At 54.7% G+C, this 23,130-nt stretch overlaps 7 protein-coding genes across 7 annotated transcripts; 5 read left to right on the top strand and 2 right to left on the bottom strand.

Annotated features, from left to right (window-relative positions):
* Positions 1-879: 879 nt before the first annotated feature.
* On the top strand, positions 880-1,728 carry QBC33DRAFT_555685 (GAF domain-like protein; the record flags this gene model as incomplete). The annotated part of the gene is made up of 5 exons (XM_060429665.1): positions 880-882; positions 945-1,049; positions 1,135-1,160; positions 1,228-1,307; positions 1,373-1,728. The coding sequence occupies 5 exons, from the start codon at positions 880-882 to the stop codon at positions 1,726-1,728; spliced, it is 570 nt and encodes a 189-aa protein (XP_060287406.1).
* Positions 1,729-1,899: 171 nt separating this feature from the next.
* QBC33DRAFT_527171 (Glucanosyltransferase-domain-containing protein) lies at positions 1,900-4,224 on the bottom strand. The gene is made up of 5 exons (XM_060426957.1): positions 3,788-4,224; positions 3,157-3,728; positions 3,012-3,100; positions 2,625-2,955; positions 1,900-2,562 (listed from the first exon to the last, which is right to left on the bottom strand). Exons 1-5 carry the CDS (start codon positions 3,915-3,917, stop codon positions 2,332-2,334), a joined length of 1,353 nt encoding a protein of 450 aa, XP_060287405.1. The 5' UTR covers positions 3,918-4,224; the 3' UTR covers positions 1,900-2,331.
* A 1,172-nt stretch (positions 4,225-5,396) lies between these two features.
* On the bottom strand, positions 5,397-8,472 carry QBC33DRAFT_235969 (FCH-domain-containing protein). Its single transcript, XM_060422874.1, has 4 exons — positions 8,174-8,472; positions 7,907-8,118; positions 6,262-7,829; positions 5,397-6,170 (listed from the first exon to the last, which is right to left on the bottom strand). The coding sequence occupies exons 1-4, from the start codon at positions 8,216-8,218 to the stop codon at positions 5,776-5,778; spliced, it is 2,220 nt and encodes a 739-aa protein (XP_060287404.1). The 5' UTR covers positions 8,219-8,472; the 3' UTR covers positions 5,397-5,775.
* Positions 8,473-8,791: 319 nt separating this feature from the next.
* Positions 8,792-10,996, top strand: QBC33DRAFT_527165 (P-loop containing nucleoside triphosphate hydrolase protein). Its single transcript, XM_060426956.1, has 3 exons — positions 8,792-9,874; positions 9,930-10,167; positions 10,224-10,996. Exons 1-3 carry the CDS (start codon positions 9,117-9,119, stop codon positions 10,701-10,703), a joined length of 1,476 nt encoding a protein of 491 aa, XP_060287403.1. The 5' UTR covers positions 8,792-9,116; the 3' UTR covers positions 10,704-10,996.
* Positions 10,997-12,134: 1,138 nt separating this feature from the next.
* Positions 12,135-15,161, top strand: QBC33DRAFT_527160 (uncharacterized protein). Its single transcript, XM_060426955.1, has 2 exons — positions 12,135-12,679; positions 12,734-15,161. Exons 1-2 carry the CDS (start codon positions 12,289-12,291, stop codon positions 14,737-14,739), a joined length of 2,397 nt encoding a protein of 798 aa, XP_060287402.1. The 5' UTR covers positions 12,135-12,288; the 3' UTR covers positions 14,740-15,161.
* Positions 15,162-15,937: 776 nt separating this feature from the next.
* On the top strand, positions 15,938-18,506 carry QBC33DRAFT_555680 (glutamate-cysteine ligase; the record flags this gene model as incomplete). Its single annotated transcript, XM_060429664.1, has 7 exons — positions 15,938-15,948; positions 16,044-16,116; positions 16,194-16,259; positions 16,327-16,478; positions 16,544-16,669; positions 16,762-17,347; positions 17,406-18,506. The coding sequence occupies 7 exons, from the start codon at positions 15,938-15,940 to the stop codon at positions 18,504-18,506; spliced, it is 2,115 nt and encodes a 704-aa protein (XP_060287401.1).
* A 2,785-nt stretch (positions 18,507-21,291) lies between these two features.
* On the top strand, positions 21,292-22,259 carry QBC33DRAFT_235685 (uncharacterized protein). The gene has a single exon (XM_060422872.1). It carries the CDS (start codon positions 21,417-21,419, stop codon positions 22,173-22,175), a length of 759 nt encoding a protein of 252 aa, XP_060287400.1. The 5' UTR covers positions 21,292-21,416; the 3' UTR covers positions 22,176-22,259.
* The last annotated feature ends 871 nt before the right edge of the window (positions 22,260-23,130 follow it).

The following is a 23,130-nucleotide window of genomic DNA, read 5'->3' as shown; positions in this document are numbered from 1 at the left end:
TCTTCTTCCTTCGGTAAAACAGCGTCAAGGTCGCTGCTACATCTTAATTGATGAAGTCCAATACTCCAGGGAAGTGATGGGGGTTAGCTTGATGAATGACTAGGTCGATATGGAGCAGGAGGAGCGAAACGGTGGCCTTAGCTCGAAAGTGTTGATCTGCGAAAGTTCAGGTCGGGGTCCATCAAGCCGGCCATGCGCCACACCAACTTGCCAAGCGGTCAGATGTCTAGAACAACATCGTTTTATCACCGGGGGGGCCTGTCTTCTGGTCCCCGTCTTCAGCGTCAACCTTTACCTAACTTTTCCAACTTATCCCTTGTGTCATCCAAACAGCAGCTTATTAGTGGGCTTGTGGTTGTGTCCCCGCCCCCACACGCTCTGCATCACAAGCCTGCGTCGCCTATCTGGAGGTGTGGAACCATTTACAATCACGCGTGCAGACATGAGGGAACAGTATTGGGGGTTCCCTTCCCACGCCATCTCATTTGTAATATTCCCAGTCTCATTCACAACTTAAATACGGAATACCGCTGGTCCTCCAATCACTGTCAACCAAGCATCAACGGACATTTTGTGGTTCAACGGTCGTGGATACACGCATCTTGCAGTAGTTGGAAATCTAGGTATGTATGTATCCGTACAGTACAGTGCCAGACAGGGATCAAGGATGTATCATTTGTTCACGACATGGCGAGCTCACAACTTTCATGCTGGACAACGTGATAAAAATAAAAACCAGCTCTTCATACCTACTTTGGGAATTGGCGAATGTGATTGCTTCAAGGTATCCCAATCTTCTACGAGCAGTACTCGTATCTCTTCTGTTTTCACCTCCTGCAACGCACTCTTGCATGCCCCTCTCATAATCGTGACGGCAACATGGTCTGTGAAAACTCTAGATTGCGCCATCGCTCGTGATACGCTTACAAGATTTCCAATTCCAGGTTCACGCAGATGCGTCTAGTTTTGCCTCCAATGTCACCAAGGAGGAGGCCTACAGGCAAGTGCTTGAGCAGGCCGAAGGGCTGTTTATAGACCAAAGAAACTGGGTATGCCTTCTCATCTTTCCCTGGATGCTTTCACTGTGTACGACGCACAACATTTTGTGCGGTGTGAGCAGCTCACTCATGACAGTTCCTCCCTCTCCTTGATCCTATCAGGTCTGGTAAGGATAACCCCAACATATATGCGCCCTGGGGCCAATCCAAACTGAATCACTCGCAAAAGCAATCTCGCCAACACCGCCTCCCTCCTCTGGCACGCCTACAAATCGCTCCCCTCGCCGAGTAACCAAGTAAACTGGGCCGGTAAGTTAGCTCCCACTTCCAAGTCTATTTACCCCCCCTTAACAGTCTCAACCCCCCAACCCCAGGCTTCTACACCCTCGACCCCTCGACCCCCCAACAACTCATCCTAGGCCCCTTCCAGGGCAAGGTAGCCTGCCAGACCATCGCCCTCGGCCGGGGCGTCTGCGGCACCGCCGCTGCCGACCGACGCACCCAGCTCGTCCCCGACGTCCATGCCTTCCCCGGCCACATCGCCTGCGACGGCGACACCCGGAGCGAGATCGTCGTCCCCGTCCTCGCCTCCCCGGGAGACCAGGACGGCGACCAGCGGCTGGTCGCCGTCCTCGACGTCGACTGCATCGCCCGAGACGGCTTCGACGACGTCGACCGGGAGTGGCTGGAGAAATTGGCCGCTCTGGTTGGGCGGAGCTGCGATTGGTGAAGGGGGGTTTCGTGTGTGAATTGCATGACGAGCTGGGTGGTATGCAGGGGCTAGCAAAGGCCGGACTTGGGAGGAATCAGTCGAGGTTGAAGGCGGAGGGCCCAATTGTGTGCATGGTTCAGAGAACGAGAAGAACTGAGCTCCATCATCTTACGGTCCAGTTTCAGGAACCCCAGGGAACTTGTGAACTTGATTAATCCTGTCTTGATTCCGGCTCACCAGAGCCTTAACAGCAACCTAGTGTTGTTGGTGGTTACCCTTTCTACTCTAACATCCATGCATGGTGTCTGCTTTGATATAGCAGGCCACCAGAAACATACTCAACCAAAGAGACCAAGCGCCAAATCCAGTCTCAAACTGCATCTAAGCCGATAGTGATGTTTGTATGCAAGTCCCGGTCCGTATAGTAGTTATTACTTGTGTTGATCCTTTCTCAAGTCTTCCATTTGGCCGTCTGCGATATCCGACAGCCTCAAATTAGCCGCTTCCTAGTAGGGTGCGGAAGAAGGAATCGCCGCCAGAGCCATGCGCCAGTGAATCCGATGTGACAGTAAAGAGAGGCTCTCCTCGTACACGCATGATCTCTCGAATCATGCATCATCTTCACAACAGGAGGGTTCCAGCAAGGGTGAAGAAAATGACAATGCCGGTGACGATGAACGGGCTCTTGTTCACGGGTCCGTTAAAGGTTATCCCGGCCGCGTTCTTACTGTGGGAAGGAGATCCCGTAGCGGTGCCAGAGCCAGGCTTGGCATCTCCAGTGCTCGTACCGCCGGCGTTCTGGGAGCCGTCGCCAGTCAGGCCGGGTCCTTTGCCGGCGCCTTTGGACATGAACTGCGTGAGAAAGGTGTCAGCATATTTCCGCCCGGCCTCCATAGGATACACAATGAACTTACCTCCTTGGCGCCTTCCGGAATAGCAGGGAGCAGAGTCGAGTCAACGAGCCAGTTGGAATCCTTGGTGGGGCAAGCAACCGAGTTCGTTGTAGAAACAAAGCCTCCATCGCCGGTGGGTGCCGGGTACTTGGACAGAGCGCTCTGGTACTTGGCGAAGCCGGGCTGTTCGTCTGCTGTGTCCCCGTCGATCTTTACGATACCAAAGCCGTTCTTTTCAAGCGTGTATTCGTACATGAGACCGCCCGAGTAGACGCCGGTCATCTGGTCGCTCATCAGGGCGCCAACTTCGCCGAAGTCACGACCGTTCTCCAGGCAACCGTACTCGGAAAGGCTGCCGACTGTTAGTTGACCGTTGACCCCAGTACGCAACCTAGTGGCAGGACATACAAAATGGGAATGCCGTAGCCGGTGAAATTCTTGACCTTCACGTCCCAACCGGAAACCTTGAAGTCGCTGTTACACCACGAGTAATCGTTCTGTATCATGGTAAGCACATCGAAAATCCCTCTTCAGCATTGGGTGCTTGACGTACGAAGGCAAAGAAGTCACTCCGCTCGTCATCGGTTCCGCAGTTCATATAATGGGCGAGCTCCATACGGTTCTGCGAAACATCGGCAGCCGAGTAGCCAACTGGCACCTTTCGGTAGCCACGGTTGGCAATGTACTGGCGCATGTCACGGGTGGTGGCCTTGACATATGGAGCAGCGAGGGTAGTGTTGATCTTGTCATTGACAACTTCGTTGCCCGAGAAGAATGCCAAAGTGTTGTCGTACTGGACGAATTCGTCAATGGTAGCAAAGACGCTCTGGAGGTACTTGTCGTTGTACGATGGACCCGGATCCGCCTGGTTGATTGAGTAGAGTGGGTTGTTGGCATCGAGGATGACGTAGATGTTGGCATCGGCCAGGGCATTCATGCACGTGTCGTGGTTGGCCGAGTTGTCAGTAATATAGACTCGAATCGTATTGACGCCCAGGGTCTTGAACTTGGCAATATCCCTCTTGCAGACATCGGTGTCTGCCAACGGGTCCTTGGGGCCGGATGCGCCACCGGGTTGGTAGTCGATGCCTCGCACATAGAACCTCTTGTTCCCCGCCCAGAAAGCTATTGTGGAGGCTCATTAGCCATGACTCGTACCTGTCAAACGACGGGCGAGCTCTTACCATTTCCTGACGCCGTGACGGCTGGGAGAGAGGCCCGCTTGTGAGGTTTCTCGGGCTCCGTTGGGGTCGGGCCGGCCATGACGAGACCCCCGGCAGCGGCCAGAACGGACAAGATAGCTGAGGACTTCATCTTCTGTCTCCTACTTCTGATCGTATGATTCAAGTGATAGTCGCGGATGGAATTCTGTCGAGACCGGGCAATCCCCTTTTAAGCAAATGCGCTCAAAAATTGGGACAGGTAGAAATATGAGCGAGTGATGAGAAGCAATGAGAACTACAAAATGAGTTGAAGAGGGCCAACAATAAAACGAGCGAGTTGGCTGAACGAAGGGGTTAAAGAAGAGGGAGCTCAAAGATGAACTGGGAAGGAGTGTGGCAGGTAAAAATGGAAGTTGAAATAGGACAATGCAAAAGGGCAGAATCAAGGAAAAGGGAACTCCGGTTGATAACTGCCCTGTTCGAGGACTTAAAGGGAGGGAAGGCGAGAGTGAGTCGCTTGATTGAATGGGCCAAAGGGGGTGGATCTAGCAGCAAGAAAAATGATGTACCTCGACTGTAGGTAGTGTTGGCTTCGCTTGGAAACTGCGTCACGACTAACAAGTCGCAGTTTCTTCATGTTCCATTTGTTGGAGACACTCCACGGGCCTCGGTCAGGGCGATCCATTGATTGACATCTGCGTCAGCAGCCGCGAGCCTGTCATTTTTTTGTACCCACATATTCCCTGATTGCCCTGCCACTTTTCTGGGGAAAAGAATCCAATCATGGCTGAACAAGGCAAGTATCGGAATACCAGGAGGGGGCTAGGTGGCTATCCCTATTTTGCCTCCTCGCACACTCCCCAGAGCTACCCCTTGGAGGTTGCATGAGAAAGACCCTATACGAATCGGTTCTCTGCACTGCCAACGAGCTGCCCCAACGGCGAGTTTCAGAATGCTGGATACGACAGGATGCTAAGTGTTAGTCGAAATCGCGATCCTCGCATGTGGGTGGGTGAACAGAGTTGAACAGGGTTGCCAGTTCCTGACCTGACTCCACACAAGCCAAGCATCGATCGCTCTAGCCCGGGCAAATGCCGCTGGGCCCCTGTCCAATGCACGTCACTGCCAAGCCGCCATCCCTGTCTCCAAGCACAGCGGGAGAAATGGAAGGGAAAGGATGGAGAGGGTTTGAGACGATTCGCGAAACGGATTGACGAGTTGGAATCATCTATACAGGTAAACTCTGGATAAAGCAGTCAAATATGCCACGATGCTTATATGGCCATTAACCATCGTATTCTTTTCCCCCAACAATTTCTTGGTGGTTCCTCTATTTATCGTAAAAATCTGCCCTGTTTCGTCATAGAGTCAAGTTTTGCAGCGTTTTCTTCCAGTTTTAGACTCGTTAGAATGTAGGCTAATCATCACGTGACCACATCCCCCCGTCTTCTCACCACCTTTAATGGAGCTTAACATTTCATGCAGGGTTACCCGTATCTATCGAGGATTATGCTTTCGAAGCTTTATTTGCATCCGGAATTCGTAGACTCTCTTCAGAATTTCTTGTTGCACCCGTCTCTGATCTGACGTGCAAAGGAGGCAGCGGCGAAGCCCTATGGATAGGTAGTGTGCGACATGGAATTGGTCTCGGTAGCAGGCCCGTCCGCCTGACAGATGACAACCTAGGTACCTTACTTAGTGTCTGGCCGGAGTAATAGCAGCTGCCATGGACGCTGAGCTGTCTTCAACCGAAGGAACAGCGCCTGCACCTGAATTGGAGTACCCGGAGTAAGTATCAGGTATGCAATGCTATCCTTTCTAAAGTGCGCCGCCATCATAAAATATTGATGCGAACAAGCTTTGCCACCTTTCCAAGCGCAAGGCCAAGCAGATAATGGAAGTCGTCATGGCCGCCAGTGAATCTGGGCCCTCCAGGAATATCCAGGATGCCTCAACGCTCCCTTATGCACGTCGAGGCGCCTTCGTCTCGTCTCCGTGACGCTAGTGCACTAGACCACCTGGATATAACTGGCGGGTACGCTCTTTGTCACTCCCCCCTTCTCAACCTCCGCCCAGCCGTCGCCCGGATCCTCCTTGATCAGGACGAACCTCTCGCCCGCCGCCATGCTGTGTTCGGCGTCGCTTTGTGCACTGTACTCGTAGAGGGCCTCGGCGTATTTCAATTTCTTTGCCCCGCGCCTCGGTGCCACAGCCGGGCCTTTCTTCTTCCCCGCCGGCGCCGCAGTGCCTATCGATGACCCGCTGTTGGAGTAGGTCGACGGCGGCCGGGCAGACTGGCCCGTGTTTTGGGGCGCTATGGGCGCGGGCGCAGATAGTTCGATGTAAGATGCAGGCACCAATCCCTCCTTGTAACCAACCCGTACCTTGGTCCAGCCGGATCCAGCTATTATGCCAAAGTTAGATATTGGGGGAAAGCACACGATGATCGAGTTGCCCATGAGAATGACGGATAAAGAGAGCGGGGCGTAACATACTGTCCAGTTCTAGCACCACGACCTCCCGCCCTTCCGGCACACTGATCTCGCCTTCACCCCCTGAGTCGAAGGTGTATATCATTTTCCCTTTCTGCTCTGTAGCCGCAGGCGATCCCGAGCCGTTAGGGGCACTACCTGGCAGCTCGCTCATATATGCTGCTGGTGGAGGGGCAACGACACGATTCTTCCTCAAGGTATTGGACGTGACTGTGCTGGCCGGCTGTGCACTCGCAAGTTCTGATGGTGGTATTTCCTCTGCGGGAGATCTTGGCCCAGACACTGATCTTCGCGCGCTGGCTGCGTACCCAGAACTTAGAGAGTTCATCGTATCCGACCGACTCATCGCTGGCAGTTCCGCAACGTGATCTGGGGGCTTGGAGTTTGGTTTTAACAAAGTATTGGCAGCCTCCTGCCTCGCCTGCTTCAGCTTCTTGCGTTCCTCTTTTGACTGCTCCCCAGGGCACTCTGCGGGGACCTTCATCTCGCACTTGCTGTGGCATGTGTACCCGCAATCCCGACAGTCGAACCCCTTTGCTGATAAACCCCATATCCTCTCCCCGCAAAGATCGCAGTTCGTAGGGATTTTGAAGGTCTGAGACTTGAAGTTATGGTTCTTTGCGCCCAGCGTCACGTCGCCAACAGCTGACGTGATGGTAGATGTTTCGATCTCCGCGGTCAATCTTCTGTGATCAAGTTGGTGTAGATCTTCTTGCATTGCGAATATTTGCGAAACCACGGCGACTTCGTCCCTTTTCTCGGTGCCCTCCCTGACTTTTTGCTTCACTCGCTTCACAGCCTCGACCTCGCGTCTCTTCTTGTCCACTTCTCGGCGGAGGTCACCTAGCTGACCCTTGGATTTGTTCAGGACGTTCCGTAGATAGACTTTCGCGGCCTCGTCGACGACCATCGTGGCGTCGTCGTGCCAAACCGGGCTCGGTTCAAAAAGTTTGTCTAACGGCTCTTGCCAAGCGCCCATGTTGTGTCGTATATACATCATCGAGTCCAAGTACGGCTGATTTCTCGTGATCTCCTGTGACAAGTGGTCGACCTGGGCGGAGCTTCTCTGGAGCATCCCGGTCTCGAGCTGTGCAGCTAACGACCAGATGCCATTAAGTTTGATTGTGCGGAACTCGGAGAGGTCTTGCAAGCTGTCCATAAGCTCCGGGACATATTCGTGGTAGTACCTCTCCTTCTGCCTATTCGTCACGTTGATGGCGATCAGGTAGGTATTCTTGATATTGTTCATCTCCAGAATCTGCTGCTGATAGGCGCTCTGGGCCTTCGCCTTGTCGAATGAGGATTCTGATTTCTTGCGTTTGCTTTCCACCTCCTGACAAGTCGCGTCGTATTTGGCCTTCACCTTGCGTAAGTCGGCGTACGATGAATCCCTTTCTTTTTCCAGCTTCTCGGCATATTCCACATGGCGTTTCCGGAGCTCCTCAAACCGGCCTGATATATACTTTAGAGGTTCGGCAACCTTATTGACGAGGTCATTGCCGTACTTGTCGTGCTCTTCGGCGCGAGCCTCGAGCGTCGTGAGGTGGGTCGTCCAGGTCGTCAGTGATGCGCTGCAAAAGCAATGGTAAGCAACTAAGGTCTGGGAGAAATCAATGTAAGGGGATAGGAAGAGGAGAGGGAGATCTACCTCTCGAGAGATCCAGGGGTCATCGCCGGGGTGTCGCCAACACTTAGGCTTGTCGACTTCTTGGATTTCTTCTCAAAGTATTTCTTCGCCAGCGCGGAGAGTTTGGCGCTGTACTCCTTTTCGATCAGGCTCCTCTCGCGGTAAAAGGTTTGGATATCATCGAGCCATGCGATGCCGCTGGCCACCCAGGCGTTGGCTGGCTTGAAGCCATCCTAAAGGCCGTTCCATAAGCAGATGGTCAGTCGCCATGTGGAGGCGCGAACCTACCTTGAGCTCGGCGCCGAAGGTCGGCGCAACGTCCACGTCAGCCATGAGTTATCTGCCTCTTCTGGGGAATCTTCCTAAGGGATAACCATGCAGGGTATTAAAGCAGCGACTTGGACATAAGTAAGAGGTAGGTTGTATTCGAAAGTTTGGGGCTTAATCAGGCGTGGAGACGGCGTAAACTTGGGTAAGGAGGCATTCAACCAAGTAACCCCTCCAATGAGGTTGTTGCTAGCTGTGGCTAATGATACGATAGTGGATGCGACCAACTAGGTACTATGCAGTAAGCAGGACCAGAAACCCCTCTTCTCGCCTTTAATATTCGATAGGTAGCCTCACGTGCTCGGGGAGCTATGTATGTACAGTACATGAAGAAGACAGTGTTCCCTATATCTCGGAGACAAAGTAAGAATACTCCTCCCACCTGTTTAGTTACGACAGGGTTTTCCTGTGGAAGAAGGGCGTGTCGTTTTCTCACATGCAGGTTCTCTCTGCCATTTGAACTTGCGATCAATCACCACTCAATTGGGAATCGTGATAGTTGAACCTGGAATTCCGCGGTGGGAGTGGCTGCTGGGGTCCAAGCGGCAACCCCACCAAGCCTCCAAGCACCAAGCCCGTGCAGCTACAGGTAGCTAGGTACCTAGGTACCTACCACGACCCCACCAACCAAGGCCGTTGCCATTCGCAAAACTCAGGATACAAGCACGCGGTGAATAAAACCCGACCTCCAACTTTCTTCTCCCATCCGTTACTGCATTGGGTAAGCCAGATTCACTCGGCTTTTCCCAAAGTTATTTCAAGACGTTCACTGACGGGCGCCACAGATTGGAACCAGGTCAGGTGGCCAAAGTAGCCTGGACAAGAAAGCACCTACCCATCTTTCTCGTGCTTCATCACTCTGATTCGACAACGTCTTACCCGATAACCCTCAATCCCCTCCATCATGGCCGATCTTGCCAGTCGTATCACCAAGCCGAGTGCTGAAGCTTCGGCTGAACCGATCGACACTCCAGTCGAAGCGGCCGACAATCCAGTCAAAGCGGCCGAAATCCAAAGCGATGTTGCCAAAGCTCAGCTTGACGGCCCCAGCGACTCCGCGCCCGTCGAGACTCGCCTCCTCGAGTCCAGCTACGATGTTGAGGTGAAACTGAGCGATCTTCAAAATGACCAGGATAGTCCGCTATACTCGGTTTCTACGTTTGACCAACTCGGGCTGTCAAAAGAGATCAATGATGGTCTTCTGGCGATGAACTACAAGAAGCCTTCTAAGATCCAAGAGAAGGCCCTGCCACTCATGATCGCCAACCCACCCACAAATATGATTGCCCAGTCGCAGTCTGGCACTGGCAAGACCGGCGCCTTCGTCCTCACCATTCTCTCCCGCATCGACTTCAGCAAACCGACGCAGCCCCAGGCCTTGGTACTTGCCCCCAGCCGAGAGCTGGCTCGCCAGATTCAGAGCGTGATACAGTCGATTGGGCAGTTCTGCAAAGACCTGATTGTCGAGGCTGCAGTTCCTGGTGCCGTCTCGCGCGATACTGGCGTGAGATCGAGTGCCGTGGTTGGGACCCCTGGCACCGTGATGGATCTGATCAGACGCCGCCAGTTTGATGTGTCGCAGTTGAAGCTCCTTGTTATTGACGAAGCCGACAACATGCTGGACATGCAGGGTTTGGGCGATCAGTGCACGCGGGTGAAAAAGTGCGTTTATCCATTGCCTGATTTTGCGTGCGACTTGAGGCTGACTTTCTTGCAGCATGCTGCCGAAGAATATCCAGATACTCCTCTTCTCAGCGACCTTCCCCGATAAAGTCATGATGTACGCCGAACGTTTTGCGCCGAATGCCAACCAGATGAAGCTGCGTCAGCAGGACCTCACCGTCAGGGGCATTTCCCAGATGTACATGGACTGTCCGGATGAGCGGACCAAGTATGACATTCTTTGCAAGCTCTACGGTCTGATGACTATCGGATCTTCGGTCATCTTCGTCAGGGTATGTCGCCCCTCTGTTACCAGTGTGGAACCATATTTGAGACTGACATAAAACAGACACGGGAGAGTGCCAACGAAATCCAGCGCCGGATGGAGGCGGATGGCCACAAGGTCTCTGTTCTTCATGGTGCTTACGAAGGAATGAACCGAGATGCCCTTCTTGACGACTTCCGGACCGGAAAGTCCAAGGTCCTCATCACCACCAACGTGCTGGCTCGGGGTATCGACGTCTCCAGTGTGTCCATGGTCATCAACTATGATATCCCGATGAAGGGCATGGGAGACAGGGAGCCCGACGCGGAGACATACCTGCACAGAATTGGCCGAACTGGTCGGTTTGGGCGAGTCGGTGTCAGCATCAGCTTTGTCTATGACCGCAAGAGCTTCCAGGCCCTGTCTGACATTGCCAACATCTACGGCATCGATCTCATTCAGTTGAGTCCCGACGACTGGGATGTAACCGAGAAGAAGGTCCAGGATGTCATCAAGTCGAGCCGAGCGAGACCCGAGTATGCCCCAAGTGCTGTTACGGCCTAGAACACCATCTCCAGTTCGTGGCGTGGGAGTCGTCAGCAGAGACCATACCGAGGTGGGTTTCTGCTGCCTTTCGCTCGCAGATAAATCAACATCCTTTCGGGAAAATAGGGGCCAGGGACGAGGTGGAGAAAAATATTGTCGGAGGTGGGAGACTTTGCAGCATCAGGTGCAGGCGGCTGATAATGAAGAAAATGAATGGATGAGACCTGAGACCTGAGACCTAGATACCAACCGACAATACAGTTTGCTGCAGGTACATACCTGCTTACCCTGCAGGTTGCAACCCGAACCACATCCACTTACCTTTAAGCGCCTCCGTGGGTTTCTGCACGCCGGAAGGAACTTCATACCACCCACATCCCTCCAGGTACTGTGATGGCATCTCCTAGCTAGGTAGGTAGGTAGGTAGGTACCTACCCCTCAGGGAACGTCTCAGCCACTCTGCAAAAATCTGGGGAGGACGGTCCGCAGTCGACATGTCCCTGGAACAAGGGAAAGCCGAAGAGAGATGTCAACTTCTGTAAGTTCCAGCCCAAGCCCAATCGCCTTCTATTCGCATGCTCCAGAGCATGTCGGGTTCATTGTAGGGTAAAACGGAGGCACGAATATTGTGTTGGCGGCTTCGATCAAGTCGGCGCAAGTTCTAACCATCACCTGCAGGCCACTCACTGCACGAAGAGTTGAAACAAGTCAGGTGTAACAAGGAGTCAGGAAGCGAGGCCACACGGCGGCAGGATTGGCTCGAGGATCGCACGTGATTTGGCTGGCCCAATGGACAGGTCTGTTTCATCCCATCATTGGCGCCGGGCACTCAAATTTAGGCGCCTTGTAAACGCGCGCAGATCTCGAAAAGGAAGAGCAGTGAGTATGAGCCACTCATTTGGAGGGCGGCGGCTTCTGTGTTATCTTCATTGGGTACCGCCACGCAGGGTTACCGCCACACCCCCGAAATAGCCCACAGCCAATCCGCAAGGCGGATCGACGATGTGCCTGCCCTGCCTCGGTCGTCTCTCTCGCTCGTCTGCGAGGGACATCGTCTTCCAGACTGCAAACATCCTGCCCCTATGACGCAACCCTGCTCTCCTTCGTGCGGCGGCCATGCCTGCGAGTTGGCAGAATGGAAAGGCATTGGCAGGAGCGAAGCTAGAGTTCGTTGCCGCGTCCGTTCCGATGGATTCCCCGGCCAGGCCTTTGTTTTCCTTTCCTTCCTCTTATTTTTTTCCCTGTGGCCTCCTCGTTTGGTCTTCTCTGTCTCATCTCTTCGGCAACCTTCCCTCTTTTCCTTTCCTTGTTGCGCGGCCGTTCCTGGCCTGTCTCTTTTAGGTCGCATAGCCCCCGGGTGTCATACCTACCGCGGCAGTTCGCTATTTCTAGACCAGGTTGAGATGCTGGCCATCTCCCTTAATTATACTATTAACTCATAGGTTGGTTAGCTTTTATTATTCTGTCTCTGCCCTCTCCTGGCCGCGGTTGGGACAGTATCATGTTGTTCCCACTGTTCTCTCGCTCCATGACAAAAACCAACTCGGATTCGGTCGTCTAGAGCTCCTTGCCAATAGCGTCCAATAGCGTCCAACAGCGAGAAATGCGAGGCCTGTTGAGGTCTGATGCTCTTGTCCGCAAAGGGCATCCTGGGAACAGAGCCGCTGACCCTCTCGTCTCACAGATGTCCAACCATAGAATGGCGGGCAAGCCTCTACTGTCCTTGGTGTTATGGATGACAGCATCTTCACTTTCCAACGCCGCCAGCGCCGGTCTCCCAAGCGATATAGCCAGTTTCATCCCTTCCTGCGCATGGGGCTGTTTTCAATCCTTCCTATCAGCCAACTTCGATGCCGAGGTCTGTGGGCCGGCACTGTCTTTGCAGTGTCTTTGCCGGAAAACCGGGAGGTCAGGGTTCACGATTGGGGAGGGCGGCGTTCAGTGCATTGTTGCCGAGAGTAATCGGAATTCATGCCATGGATCCGATGCATCAGGTGGGTTAATCTAAGAAGAGCCTGCCAATCTTGACAGATACTTATAGTCGACAGGACAAGCCGTGACCAAGGCATACGGCATGTGCTTGGGAGTGGCCAATGCAGCTCCGCAGACCCATGCCACCATCGTCGCGACGATGGTGATTCCATCAGGTACCGGTGCGGTAGTTGTGCCCACCGTAACCATCACAGCAGCTGCAGGGGCTATCACGGCACCTGTAGAAGCTAGCTCGACGGCAGTACAGGCGGCACCGGCAACACCAACGAGTTCACCAATCTCTACAATATCACCAGATGAGCCAAGCGTGTCCAGAACGTCTAAGCTCACGACCGCTCAGATTGCCGGGATCTCCGGTGGCGTTGCTGCGGCCGTGGGCTTAGCGATAGGTCTAATCTTTTTAATAAGATGTATTCGCAGGAGGAGGTATCGTGATCGGGAATCAGGGCTCTTGACGGGGCGGGGCTCGCGGGGTTTTGGTTTGCTCAAGAGCAACCAGAATAGCCCAAATCTCCAGATTTCCGCGCCGATACACAAGACTCCGGTAGAAATGGATTTCAAAAGACCGGGAGACCGGGAGAGCATTCTCCCCGGCTCGATCGGCCTGGCCATTTCCCGCCCTAACACCACACCCTCGGCGGGAACGACCCAAGGCCGGCCCCTGACCTACACATCGAATACCCAGGAAACCCAAGAACCCCCGAAACCAACCTTGACCTTGACCATCCCGCAGACACCAGGGTCGCACCAACATGAAGCACGGGTAACCTTGACAGGGCGCGAAAGCGTAGTGACAGAGTTTGCGGAGGACGGCGAGCCAGATAGTGCCACCGGAGCTCATGTATGGCGGCCACCTCCATCAGACCCGCAATCGGCGACAACCTATTATGTTGCTGATAAATGGGGCAACTGGATTCTCGCCAACCAGAAACGAAAATCCCAAGCGGCCGAGCTTGAAGTACCGAATCCCTTGACCGGGACGAAGAAGTCGGAGAGAGCGATGGGCGCCCCATCCGGCCCCCCCGTCGACGATACGAGACTGGCCCCTTCACTTCCAGCAAGACTGGCGCCCACCAAATTGGGCTCGCCGATTGTATTCAAGGACAAAGCAGCCGCCAGCGGTGTGGGCGTGCCGTCCAGCATCTATTCAAACTTCAGCGTGCCACAGTCGGCTACTCTGAGCCCTGGCAATCATTTGCCGAGGGCACAACCCCCGCCGAGCACGTACTTCGATCTCATCCGAGAGAGCGGTGCCGGGCATATAGGGGTCCCGGTGCAAAGGCGCAATTCACGACGAGCTAGTCGGCCAGTAACGCGGAATTCCTACGAGTCCGGAACGACGATCGAGTCAGCAGGAGCCGGCGATGAAGACGACATTGACGACGAGCCACAAGAAATGCTGTCCCTTGTCGTCGAGTCACCTCAAACACCGATCTCGCCTGGGACGTCACCCGTCTCCTATCCCAGGATTCCCGGTGCAGGAAGCACGCCGGCGAGGCACCCAACCCCCAACAAGGGGCCCGCATTTTCGCTCTTCCCGGCACCCTTAAGAGCAAGCATCCCCAATGGGCATAGGCAGCTAAGCTCAACCCCGGGAGTCATGGAGCCCGTGAAGTCGCATCAGGCCCCCCCACCATCCCAACCCCCCAGTATCCGGCAACCTCTCCAGGCACTGGCTCTGAACCTTCAGCCCAGCCGCAACCCGGCCCATATAAGAAACGGATCGCCCGAAGCAAGGTCGAGTTCGGCACCTCCGGAACAGCAGCAGCGACAGCCGTCACCGCAAACCCTCCGAGTTGGCGAATCGGTGAATGGATACAACTCCAACGCAAGCTCCCTGCTCCCCAAGCGCCTCGGCGCCGACCGAGCCGCGGCGCTGGTCCTAGGCGTCGGGGCGCCGAGGGGTAAATGGCGGCGAGACGGAGGTGGGCAACAGCAAGGCGGCGCGCCGGGGTTCATCACGGATGAGCTCGGGCACGTGGCGTTGCCGGCAACACCCGGGTGGGAGCCGAAGCTGACGCTGACGCGCAGAGGGGAGGATTTGTTCCTCAATGTGCAATAACGAAAACCTAGGGCAAGGGCGAGGGGCGGAAGGGGATACACTATCGTTTGTTATCGTTTCCTTGCGTTCAGGTTCTATTCTCCTTGATTTTTTTATTACTCTATCATACCCTCTTCGGGCGGCGTTTTTTAGGACGGGATAAATTGGGGTTTTACCATGTTGAGGGCATTTCTGGCGTTCACAGTACCTCTCTTGTAATATTTCCATCACAGCAACTGCTTTGCCAGGCAGTGCAACTGTTAAACTAGGGCTTTTCTTATATCAGTTTTACTCCCTACTATGTACATACGAAGTTCCAGACATTCTTCGGCAAGCAAAGTATAAGATTAGTAATCCCCGAGTCATCGGAAGTGAGGACCGAGGTCACGGAGTAATATCGCGATCACTACCTAGTTGGATTTCTAAGCATCCGCAAATCGCCGTTACATCTTGAGAAGGAGCTCTACAGAATAGCGGGAGCCCCACACACCCACCCCAATCTAGGCCCTAACAACGACGGCAGTTTATTAGTTCTCAGCAAGAGTCTTTTCTTAACTCGAGGGGTTTTTTTTGGTGTCAAAATGTTCCCGTCGAGTTTTGCACTCCCACCCCAGGCCCCCCTCGAAGATCTCGGCTAGATGCAACTTCCCCTTCTCAGCAGCCAGTCCCTTCCAACCTTGCACTTGAGGCAACCAAAGACTGCGTCCCTTGATGACGCCTTCCCCCTAACCAGGTCCTAAATCCCAGGCTCATCTTCTGATTCGGCAATGGGTTGCCAACAATGCTGCATCTAACGTGGGCGGACATGGGGGTCTAACTGTCACGGCAAAGGCAACTCTATATTCGCTCCTCCTTGCGGACAAGCGGCGTGACGAGAAGACTAAATAATACCTACCCACCTAACCAGCAACCCTGGATCCTGTCTACAATCCTTAGCAGCCTGCCTCGGTACCCTCCGCCGTGGTCAATCAGAAATAATTACTGTATCTATCTGATCTGTACAACTCCTTGGGCGCCTTCTAAGATCTCGGTTCCCCCGGCTTCACGACGGTTGGACCAAAACTCAAAAGTGACAACCTTATAACCAAATCCTACCTAGTGAGAGGCAGCGTCTCCGGTTCTATATCCTTTTATCCGTCAAACCAACTGGCTCCCACCCCGGACCCCGAGAGTTAGCTTTTTTTTCATCGGACGCTCGATCTCTTAAAGATCTCCAAATATGGGTCTCTTGTAAGCCCCTCCCCCCTTGATCTACTCAAGACACATGCGCCTGCATGTACGACGGAGTACCGTGAAACTTACTACTAACCCGCCATTCGCTCAAGGGCTGAAGGGACGGCCCTGGATTGGCCTGACGCCAAGAAGTATGCTGCTCAAGTCAGGGAATGGGGTATCCAGGTGAGCACTGATATCGGGACCTCAGTCCCTTGCCTGCACGTGGCCCACACGGCTGAACAGGGCTGACCAGCGAATAGCAATTGCTTGAAATATGGAACAAGGCAAAGGTTAAGGAGAGGGACGCGATGCTCTGGGGCGATGAGGTATCTCAACCCTTGCCGTTCTCACTTGTACCCGTTTCCACCCGGGTAACTGATGGTCCCCTCTTAGATCGAGTATCTCGTTGTGGTCTACTCGAAAGATGACCCCAAGGTGCTCCTGTCTTTGAGGCAGGCGGACATCTTGAAAGCCCTGGCCAATGACGAGGAGCTCGTTGCGCAGGGTGGAGGTGTTCCCGACCTGCAGGATGCAACGCCGCCTCGGTAAGACAACATACCTGATCCGCATGCCGGGAAAATGTCGAGGTGTATTACTCACCATCCTCCAGTCAGGAGAATCCCCTCCCGGTCTTCCATCCAGAGTTCGGGAGGTTCATGCTTGAAGCCACTCCCGGAAAGCCATGGGGGATCGAGTTCAAAGCGCTGCTGGCTGTAGAGCCGGATATGAAGCTAAGGTAATGCGTTATCCCGACCCCCCAGCCCCCCCCCCCCCCCTTATCTCTCTCACACACTCTCTCATCTTGAACGCGGGCTCAATGATTCGTAGGAGACGGATCGCAAAGAACCACATGCTGCCTAAGGAGCATCCAATCACCCTGACGACGTTCCCGACGTTGGGATCTCCAGGGGTATTCACTGATCCCTTCTATCCTGTTTCCGGATCCAAGCTGCGGTCTCAGTTCGTTCCTGATGAGATCGCAAACCCCCACATTCGGTTTCCCACCCTTGCGGCCAACATCCGGTCCCGCCGGGGACGGAAGGTTCAAGTGAATGTGCCGGTCTTCAGGGATGTGAAGACTCCCTGGCCGTGGAAAGATCCGACTGTCAATTACGATCTGCACAACTGGCCGGAAGACGATGATGTGCGGAATGGTGCTGCCCCGGACAACTTTATCCACATGGATGCCATGGCATTTGGCATGGGCAGCTGTTGCCTTCAGATAACCTTCCAGGCCAAGAATATCACCGAGGGGAGGCGCATGTATGACCAGCTGAGCCCGCTGGGCCCCATCCTGCTGGCTCTAACGGCCGCGACGCCCATCTACAAGGGGTTCCTGGCCGATACCGATGTCCGGTGGAATCAAATCAGCAGAGCTGTCGACGACCGAACTCCTGGGGAAATGGGGGAGAAGGTACGTACTTGTAATCATGGGCCATAGCTCTGTTTCAATCCCTGACTGACAGCTGTAGCCCCTTGAAAACGACCGATGGAGAATACCCAAGTCGAGATACGCCTCAAACTCAACTTACATCTCCACCGACTCTCGACTGCGGCCAGAATATCTCGACCCGGATCTCATAATCGACCCAGACATCAAGGCTAAACTTCTCGAAGGCGGCATGGACGACAGACTTGCGACTCACTTTGCGCATCTGTTCATCCGGGACCCGATTGTCATCTTCTCGGAAGATCTCAAGGAGCTTGACTTGAACAAGACGGACCACTTCGAGAACATCCAGAGCACGAACTGGCAGCACATGCGGTTCAAGCCGCCGCCGGCCGACAACAGTATCGGCTGGCGGGTCGAGTTTCGGCCAATGGAGATACAGGTCACCGACTTCGAGAACGCCGCCTTCTCCGTCTTCCTCGTGCTCATGACGCGCGCGATCCTGAGCTTCGACCTGAACTTTTACATCCCCATCGTCAAGGTCGACGAGAACATGGAGACGGCGCACGCGCGAGACGCCGTCCTGGAGCGCAAGTTCCACTTCCGCAAGAACCCGTTCCACGCCCGGCCCCCGCGGAGCTCGGCGGCGTCGGGCACCAACAGCCCCAACGGGATGCCGAGCAGGCCTCCAACGCCGACGGGGCCCGTCGAAGACGAGTACCGGCTCATGAGCATCAACGAGATCATCAACGGCACCTCGTACGCCAGGTCGTTCTCCTCGTCGGGGAACGCGACGGGGGCCGGCGGCGACCAGGACGAAGAAGACGCCACCAGCTTCAACAGCTTCATGGACGAGGACGAGTTCCCGGGCCTCATCCCCCTCGTGGAGGGCTACCTCGACTCGGTCAACCTGGACGTGGTGACGCGGTGCGAGCTGTCGACGTACCTGGACCTGATCCGCAAGCGCGCCAGCGGCGAGCTCTGGACGGCGGCGCGGTGGATCCGGCACTTTGTGGACCGGCACCCGGGGTACGGGCACGACAGCGCCGTCACGGACGAGGTCGCCAGGGACCTGGTCGGCGCCGTCGTCGCCATCGGCGAGAGGGAGCAGGACGACCGCGGGTTCGGCGGCCTCGATGTGCCGGACCTGGACCGTCTGCTTGGGGGGTTCAGGGGCGCCTGATTGGGGAGCCTGATTGGGGAGGAGATGGGGGGGCGGGCAGACGGGGTGGGCGGACGGCCGGCTTCCTCCTTTCCGATCCGCCTCGTTGTCGTGAGGTGAGAGCGTGAGGGAGAGACGGGACCAGGGTTGTGCGAGCATGGAAGGACATTGGGGGAGGTTGCGGTTGGGCATCAGTGCGAAGCGTCAAGACCGCATTCTTTTTTCTTCTTCTTTATTTTTGTCTTGGGAAATAGATAGTCTGGCCCCCTTGGTCAGCGCCACGCAATACTTTGGTTATGTAGCACAAGATCTCATGGGGCGACAGTACGAGAGAGAGACAACGGGTTACATGTTCCCAGACTTGGAGATACATGTCATAGGCTTGCAGGCACTTCGCCGTGACCTTTGGCCCATGTAACTCCGCGTGCCCCCCATCCTCATGGCACACAAAGCATCACGTCACGAGGGCCGTTCCCGGCAGTCCAGACAGTAGAAGGCTCAACCAACCACGCTTGCTTTGACACTCCAGGGTCCTGCCAGACCGCTATTTTTGCCCTTTCGCGGCATAGCGTACGCAGTAGGAGTCAGCAGACCAGCTCCCCATGCGTTTGGCGCAGGTTCTCAGGTTCCACAAGGTCGCATATACGTAGCAACTATTTTCACGCCGTCTTACATCACGCAGCTGTGTTATCTTTCCTCTCCCCCCCCCCCCCACACCCCACCAAAATTTCGAACCTTTAGCCTGCCCTCCCCCCTCGATCCCAGCCGTGTATGCAAGATCTGGGAAAGGCCGAAGCTGCAGGCGGCCGGGGATCTCCAAACCCAAAAGAGGGCGCACATGGCAACTGGTGGCACAACCCCACCTTTTTTCCCCCCAGGGCGACCGACCGTGCGGGATTGAGATCCGGTTTCGTTGGTTCTGTTTTATCGATTCGATCTCTCTCCCGTTTTCCTTTTCTGGGAATATACATTTGATTAGTACCTTGCTTTTCAGCTGTGGTTTGTTGGCGGTATTAGGTGCCCATCCCGTCATGGCCCAAAAAGCCGGGGTGGGAGGAGGGCCAGTAGCGCCAGGCCGGGCACCCGCACGTAAGTGATCTAGATCGGTGATGATCTCTCTTTTTCTCTTGTGCGACGTGCACAACGTGCGCGCCGTCTAATCGATCCCTGATCCCTGGCAGCTTCCATGGTGATGTCGGTGAGCGACCGGGTCCAACCCTGACCGGGTTCTACTAGAGGGTTCTTTCTAGAACAGAACCTTTCGCTTCGCTTGGGAAGGGAGGGGAAGGGGGAGGGGGAGGGAAGCGGGCACAGGTGGGCGGGCTGGGTGCCGCATTTTGGTTCTTTCACATGAGCGTTTTCGATAGCGTTCTGCGCCATGCTTTTCTGGCCAGGGTAGGATTGCTGCTGGTCTCTGGTGCCCGGCCTCTGGTGCAGCGCCATTTCAGGGTGGAATATTACGCCGACGTTGCATCCGCAAAAGAAGACAATCGTGGCCAGACCGTGGTAGTGGGGAAGTGGCTATTCCACTGATTGCCGTTCGTTCCATGTTCCTTCCAACAAATACGCCGAGCGGGAACAGACGAAACAAGGTGTCATGGCTTCGCCTTGGCAAGGGGACTAGGTGTGTAGGTAGGGACTTCACACGGGAGAAATCTGGCTCATCGAACCCTTTATTGCCGAGACTGCCGAGACTTCCGAGTCGTCCAATGTCTTGCAAGCTCTGTTTTCCCTCCTGTTGAGCATCAACTCATCACACCTATAATTAGAAAAGCAATTACACTACGCGGCATGCGCATGGCTTACCAGAGTGTCTCTCGTCTCTCACTGCTAATCCGTCATCACCAATCTTCCAGCATTCCACTCCTGAGTCGCCTGTCTCATCTGCCCACGCTAATGGTTGGGCCTTCTACAGAACCGGGAATTTGCTCCGGGTACGAGATTAGAGATTAGAGTTGCGGTTGCAAGGGCAAGATCCAGGGATGGATTTCATGAGCCATGTCTCTCTGTGATCGATCGAAACCGGGAACAGATCGACGAAAAATGTTCCGTCATGGTAATCCTTTCTCCTTTCGTTTCCCAGCTCTGGGTTACTGCACAGTAGTTGGTGGTTGGGTAAAAGAAGAAGAAGAAGAAACTACCGCTTGGGGACTGTTGGGTCTCTGCCTATTCAAAGCTGCCAGGCCGCCTATCGAATGCAATGTAGCGTCCGCCGTGAGCCCGCAAAATAGATCCGCGAATCAGAAAAAGACCCGCAGATCTGACTTGAGATCGATCCATCATCAGCCAGCTTGAAGTGGGGCCCGTGTATACACCACGTGCGTAACTGGGAAGTAGCACGGTCTAGATCGGGAGGTACCTTCGTGTACATCGAAAGTATACAATCTAAACGATCGCGGGCTCGATTCCAAAATCTTGGACTTGATTTCCCATGGCCCTTCCCGACCGATTAATTAGCCTACATTTAGTTACCTAATTAGGGGGTGGGCACCAAGATCTCACAATTAAGTCTAAATCCCCACGTGGCTGGCGATGATTCTCTCTCGCTTTTGGGATTTCGTTGAGCCCCGTTTCGGCTCGTCATGGTCGGACGACAAGGCCAGATTCTCGATCTCGCCTACGCACTTAAAATGCCACCCCACCATTGGCCATTTCTGCACTTCACCGAGTCCTGCTGGCATGATGGCATGCTGCCGTCTCTCCAGGAACGGGGACGGGGAGGGGGCGGGGCGACCAATGGATTCTTCGCCATCGAGCCCGAGCTACTGCGTAGCTACCACCAACGAGGCGCTGAGACAGCATCAGGCCACTCAAGCGGCCATCACCGCGAGGCGGGTCAAGATCGGTGAGAGAAGAAGCAAATACTAATTTTTTTCTCTTGGTTCCGTTCCGGGGCGCTTCAAAAACCGCCAATCGGCCGGGGCCAGATAGATGTCTCTCGGCCACAGCCGCAAATCCGCGACCACCAGATGGATAGAGATGCGTACCGAGGGGTTTTTTTTTTGTGCGCTCTGTTCCTATGACGAACCTTGCGAACGGGGTCTGCATCCAGCCGGCGTTCGCGACACCCGTCCCCGCTTCCCCGACTCGATTGACACGACACAGCAAGATATCAATCACCATTCTTGTTCAACACACCTTTTGGTCCTGCGAGTTCCCTCCACGGCTAGATGGGTTCCCGCGCGGGGCGGCCATACGGCTTGCGTCCCCGGCTGCAGTGTAGCCTCTCACAAATCTCTCCGCAATCCAATCTCGGTCATAACATCACCCTCTAGCCCACAGTTCAAAAGCGTCTTAGACACGCAGGGGGAGGAGGGCCGAGCCATTCCGCGACGATACCAGAGGCCCAAAAGTGGTATTGGGCAAGCGGAATGGAGGAGAGAGCGTGTTAGATCGACCCAGTTGCTGCTTTCTTCGTCCATTTCGAAACTCCTCCGGGGAAATTTTACCCCAGCCTCAGAAGGAAATGCACGTGTAAAGACCTGTTCCGCCCCTCACAGCAACGGTATCGAACGGTATCTGTCTAGGCCCTCCCCCCACGAGAGCCGTTCAACGCCCACGCTAAGAAAGGTTTGTCTATCACTGTGCCACCACCCCATACTGCAGACATGCCCAACCACGCGGCAGAGTTGGGGAGCAAGACCCTGTTTTTTTTTTTTTTTTTTTCCGCCAATCCATAAACCATTTTGACGTCGCCTTTCATTCGTCGTAGCCCCCCTCTCCCCTGGTGGTCCCCTTGTCCTTTTTCTTGTGTCGCAGCAATCAGAAAACTTGCCAGCACGAAGATCCTGTAAGCATGCTCCAGGGTGGCACCCCATTTGGCGCCACGGGACCACGACGTCTCTGTGAGAGGATGGATGGGAGTCCCGCCACGCAGCCAGAATTTGGAAGATCCTGGCATTCGGAATGCTGATGGAAGGGGGAAAAGGAGAGGCGGATTAATAAAGAGTCTCGACGGGCCCTGCGTCGGATGTCTAGGTCGGATGTCGAAATGTCTAGGTCGTTGGCATTCCTCCGGTTGCCGCGTGAGGGCTAGAGTACCCTCGAGCATGTGCATTGGTGGCTATATCGCGTGGTCGGTGCCTTGGAAACGCATGGCCGCCTACTTACTGTCCGCCCTCCCGACCTAGTTGCTGGTGTGAAAAGGCGTGTTGCTGCGGGATTGTGAAGGACAACACGCCCGTGACTGACGCAGGCAGAGCAGAGAGAGGCACCCGGATCATGTCCACTTCACCGGCTGCAAGGGGGTGGTAGGCAACAACTCTCTCCAGGTGCTGCTCCCCACTCTTCCCAACCACACGACGGGCCGCTGTCGTGAGCCACTGGCACGAGGTTTGCGTGCGGATACGGCACGTACTGTCTCTGCCAGTGTCGACCACCTACCCCATACGGTAAAGGACAGCGGCTCGGGTAGAGTTGCCCCCAAACGGTTTTTTTTGGGCCCCGAATGTGCAGTACTTGTACTTAACTAGAGCGGAAACTAGTCGTACGCGACGCTATTATAGGACACCCTTAGTCGGGAATTAGCACGGGGGGCAACCATTGCATACCTACCTACGGCCCCTAACTAGGTACGTCGTACGATGTACGTGGCTCGCAAGGTAGGGAAGTTAGTTACTAGTTTTCTTTTTCTTTTTCTTTTCAT

The sequence above is a fragment of the Phialemonium atrogriseum genome, assembly GCF_030411735.1.
Source record: "Phialemonium atrogriseum strain 8032-3 unplaced genomic scaffold QBC33scaffold_3, whole genome shotgun sequence".
NCBI lineage: Eukaryota > Fungi > Ascomycota > Sordariomycetes > Cephalothecales > Cephalothecaceae > Phialemonium > Phialemonium atrogriseum.
This window is presented reverse-complemented; position numbering and strand designations above follow the sequence as displayed.